The following is a 5,191-nucleotide window of genomic DNA, read 5'->3' on the forward strand; positions in this document are numbered from 1 at the left end:
CATTTAACATCATTTTTCGACCAAAAATTTTGACCATCAACTAAATAAATTTAGGGTGGTCTAAATGTAAAGGCAAAAATTTCTTTTTTTTACACATAAGACCCATGTTGGTCAAAATTTTGACCAACATAGGGCTTATACATCTGCAAAGTTAAAAAAAAATTGTCCTTTTACGTCTTTCCCATGCTCGATTTCATTTCATGTTTTTGGAGCATTTTCGCATGGTTTTTGGAGCATTTTTGCATGGTTTTTGGAGAGCCCAGTTTCGTTTTAGGTTTTCTCTGCATTTTTCCATGGTTTTTGCAGAGCTTGGTTTCATTTAGGGCTAGTCTTCAAAGCGAATCAAACCAAACTTTAAGGGTTGCTAGAGAGAATCTGGTAAGTTGTTTTGTGATATATTGTTTGTTTGTTTTTAGTGACTAGAAGTGAACATGGAAAAGAACTTACTTTGAGCACATGGCTATATTCCGCTACAGTGAATAGAGTTTTTGGAATAGAACCTAGTATTGATCTTTTGGGATTTGGGAGTCAGTATTGTGTATTTTTGTTGCATCATTGCCACCACTTCTCCCATGGGAGGTCTTGACAAACTGTTCCCTTGAATGCACACAAATTCCACCCTCACCATCACTTCTACTTGTTCCAGATCGACCTCACTGCCTAGCCTTGGATCTGACATGTCCACAAAATTTCCAGCCACCATCTCATTGAACAACCAGTTTGGATAATATTGCTTACTTGGGATTTCTATTGGATTGAAGTTTTTCCTTCCACTGAGGAGCTCCAACAACATTTGGCCATAGCTATACACATCCACTTTCACATTGATGGGCATATCGCTTATCCAATGAGGTGCCATATATCCCCTCGTTCCTCTTAAAATAGTTAGAGTGTTGCTTTGTTCCTATTATTTAAGTAATCCCTCTTTCCACTCTGTCACAATAAATAAATAAAAAATTCTTTTTTCACCTCACACATGGCTAAAATAGTTAATAATATTAGTATTTAAATATGCCTGAAGCCCCTTAAAATGTTCTTAGAATCAAAATATCTAAAGGCACTTGTTATTATATTTCCATTATTCTCTCCACCAAGCCCAAGAATATAGACAATCTCAATGCACACATCCCTTATTTCCCTCATGGTTTCAACCACTTACTATGATTAAAAAGCTCATCCAAGCTATTCACAATTTAAAACCTTCAATCTCCACCTTTCATCTTCACCTTCATCCTACAGGGATCTTGTCAACCATCCTTCACAATGATCTCATCATTAGATCTTTACTATCCATTCTCCATTCCAAAATTCTATAAATTGAGCAACTCCCTTATCCATTCCAAGAATCCATCAAGTTTGAGCAAAGTATATGCTGTCAAATCAAGTCATCCTTAAGAAAATGAGCATCTACATATCAATTAGTCAAGGAGAATATCATTAAACAATGGAGGCTTTGGTAACATTTGGGTCAAGTTTTTAATGGTAATGTTGTTTTCACACTCTTTTGTTGAGCTCTATTTGGAGGTTTTTTTTTAGCTTGCACAAGAACTTGTTTTTTTTTTAGTTTGATTCTATTGTATTCAAATCTTTTGACATTACACAAATAATTGATAGATGGATCACAAAAGGTTTCGAACCCAAGTGAGTTCCACATGAAACATAATCATAGGTCTTGTTCATTAGGCCAATGGGTAATGGAATAGTCTACCTTGAATCTAAGGTTTGATTCACAATTGATGTTCAACCCACTTTTGAATCAATCATCTTTATGTAACCATATTGTAATTCCAGCAACTATAAAACTAAATATTCCTGGAAGTTACATAAATATTGGTTTTTGTCACTTTTGCATGAACTCAGTTGGTAACTAATTGATGGTTTGCTTCACTTTCACCTGAATCTTGTCCAGAATTGATCATGACACGAGTCCAAATTAATGCTCTCTCACAATTTTTATATACCATCAAATCAATTTTGGAGTCGAATGAATATGATATTGAAATGTGGATGATTGATTATGACAAACAACAAGTTTTGATTTTCATATATAATATAAAAAATGAAGTTGAGATATTATCATAAAAAAATTTAGTGAAATAAGTACCTTTTAGTTTTAAATTCTAATCAAAGAAGTATCAACACAAACTCATGATTCCATATTGAAAAGAAAAATGAAGTATGACATAAACTTATGATGCATATTAGGAAACAAAATAAACTTATGAAATCTTCCATAAAAGTAAAAGACCCAATGGTAGGGGAATGGTGTTGAATAACATGTGAATGGTGTCAAGTATCAAGCCAAATCGGTAGCATTGGTGGATGGAGAGAATAAAAGTGGGAAAAGAAAGGAATATCAATGATGAATTTATCTTTATCCTTCAATGTGACCCCTGATTCATCCCTTCCATTTGATGAATTTACAAATATAATAGCTAGACAATGCACAATTTTGATCCCACACATTGAGAAAAAGAGGATGCTTTGTGCACAAGTACTAGGTCAGTGTGCATTAACCATCAATCATGATGGAACTTGGGTGGTTTTGTGGATTCCCAGAATAAAATCCATTTGGATTGAATTACAGTGTGGAGCCCAGTGCTTAACTCAATTTCATAGAAAAGAATCCAAAATCAATTATTTGTTAAGGTGTCTTCTTACCTAGAATTTTACCTCAGACAGTTCAGTGAGTCCAACTTTTTAAGATTTGTCCAAGATTTCATTGGGAACCTCATTTTAAAAGTAATTCTAGGATAGAAATGAGGTAGGCACAAGTTTGCAAAAATAAGATATGTGTGGGGTAGACATTCCACCAAATAAAAATAGAATGAAAGATCAGTATAGTCTTTTTCAAACCTAATATTTAATGATTAAATATATCAGGATTATCAAAGAAACTTTTTAAAATTGGCAAAAAAATTATGTCTGCTCATTTATTTTGTTAGAATACTACAACCACTTCTATTAGCAGATTAGATTTTATTTGATAAATTTGGTTCAAGTATACTTTTCATTTGATGAAATCAACCATTTTAGTTTTCAAGTGATATCATAATTTTAGATTAGCTAAAAAACATGCACTGAACTATTCATTTAGTTTTTCGTCTTCCTATATAGGAATGCTAATTTTTTTTTAAATTTCCAGTTCATTGTACATATTTACACCATGTGCAATTCAACTTTTTTGGCAAATTATAGTTTTATTAACTTCTTATGATCTTAAATGAGTACAATTAAGCCTGCCCTATGATCAAGCTTGTTGCATGTAAAGCATTTGCTATTGAATTTCTATTTGTTGGTATGATTTGTAGGCATCTCATTAGGTTTCTCAATCTGATATGCTCTAAAATTTGTTATCTTAGAACATTCTCCTTGTTCATAACGCAATCCTTTCTTATCTCCAAGTAGTTTTTTCCTTTTTTAGCTGCTCATAAAGCTTTTTAGTGCTCAATTTGAATTCATGCTTGAATTTCTTTGCTTTGGCTTTGTCATCCCTTAAGACTTCATTCACATTCTCAAGTTCTTGCTCATTGTGCTTTGTTTCATTTAAATCAAGTTGTATCTATCCGATGTGAGTGTTAAATTAGTGACATTCATCTGATTTCTCTTTTAAGGCCTTTTTAAGTTTTTCTTGACTTTCTTGCCTCTTATTCAATTCCTTAGTCAAATTGGAATGTCAGTACTAATTTTGGATATACAAAACAAATGACAATCTATCAATGAATTTGAAGACTAGTGCCTTATTTAGTTGGGTAACACAGTCTATTGCAATGTAGATTATTTAGGTACAACTTTGTAGGAAAATGCTATTTTTAACATCAACTATTTTGAAGTTATAGAACACAAGAGGTTAAAACACATATGCTATCCACTGAAACTCTAAAGGATTTTAACTTATTCAAATAGAAGATCAATCAGACAAGGATGAAGAAGCATACATGAATCTCGTAGTTACCTTGATTACTAGACACATTCTAATAAAAAAGGGAGCAAAGTCATTAAAAAAATATTTGTTGCATATAGAGACATTCTTCTTACAGTGTACAGATCATGTTGGTAGTGGCTTCTGTAGCTTTGGTGTTTTGATCTGGTGGGTGCTAATGAGGAAGAGACTGCTGAAAATGTCTAGCCAAGGAAGTATCTGTCCATACAGAACATGAAGGCAAGAAGATTGCAAAACAATGAGTTGTTCCAAGATTGCATCCTTGGAAAGGCTAGACTATGGATAATATGATGTGATTAATATCAAATAACTAAAATTAGGGGGATGTATTTTATTGAGAAGGGAAGGTGAACTTTGTGGATTGGGAAGAAAAGTAGGTGTTTTGGATATCCTTCAATCGTAAAAAATGAGTAAAAGCAAAAAGTTGTCGGAAAAAAAACAATTTGATATCTTATTCTGCTGTAGTGAGAGGTTGTAACATTTATACAAATTTCATTTGTGGGATACACACTCTTGATAAGTTAGTTAGCCTTGCGACTAAGGTCGATGGGGAATGTTGACACATGCAACCTAAGCATGAGTTTGAATTTGGTATGTCCTTGGGGATATTTACTTATTTTCCAAATAGAAGGTATCATCTCCATTTTTTCTATCATGATAAGTTGTCACAGGTTTTTTGAATGAATTTATTTTCTTATGTGTATTTCTTCTCATAGAATGAACTTAGCCAAACGAAGCTGAACATGTGAATGCTTGATAACCCGGTTCAAGAATATTGTGTATATAGAGGCCTTGTACATTCTAGTATAATTTCTCCCTCATATAAGGTCACTTATAGATTCAGGAAAATGCAAGATGCATTTTCAAAGGGTGTCTTCTGTTAGTTTTGAGACACCAATAATTTTTGAAATAAATAATTTATCCTTAGCAAGATATTACTTCAAATTGTCATAATCTGTGACTTTTGTTAATAGGTTTAGACATCTCTCTCAAAAGTAGATCATTGAAGCTAATTACAGATGATACCAATCTAGATAATACATGCTCAAAGGAATTTTCTACTATTAACATTAGGAGTGGATAAGAGTAGGTAGTTATTAAAACCATTTCAAATGTCGTGGTGATGTATGAACTCCCATTAAATTTCTCACATAAGCATGCTTAAGATGTTGAATTGAGATCTCCAATCGAACATGTTCATGGTAGTGAAGCTTGCAGCTCCAACAAGACTTGTCATACTGATAAATT

The 5,191-nt window shown here is 32.9% G+C and overlaps 1 protein-coding gene across 1 annotated transcript; it reads right to left on the reverse strand.

Annotated features, from left to right (window-relative positions):
- Positions 1 to 460: 460 nt before the first annotated feature.
- LOC149549658 (G-type lectin S-receptor-like serine/threonine-protein kinase At1g34300) lies at positions 461 to 859 on the reverse strand. Its single transcript, XM_089794356.1, has one exon. The coding sequence runs from the start codon at positions 857 to 859 to the stop codon at positions 461 to 463; it is 399 nt and encodes a 132-aa protein (XP_089650482.1).
- Between the last annotated feature and the right edge of the window lie 4,332 nt (positions 860 to 5,191).

This window comes from Cupressus sempervirens, chromosome 7, assembly GCF_028749045.1.
Source record: "Cupressus sempervirens isolate cs-2001-9-10 chromosome 7, ASM2874904v1, whole genome shotgun sequence".
Taxonomy (NCBI): Eukaryota; Viridiplantae; Streptophyta; class Pinopsida; order Cupressales; family Cupressaceae; genus Cupressus; species Cupressus sempervirens.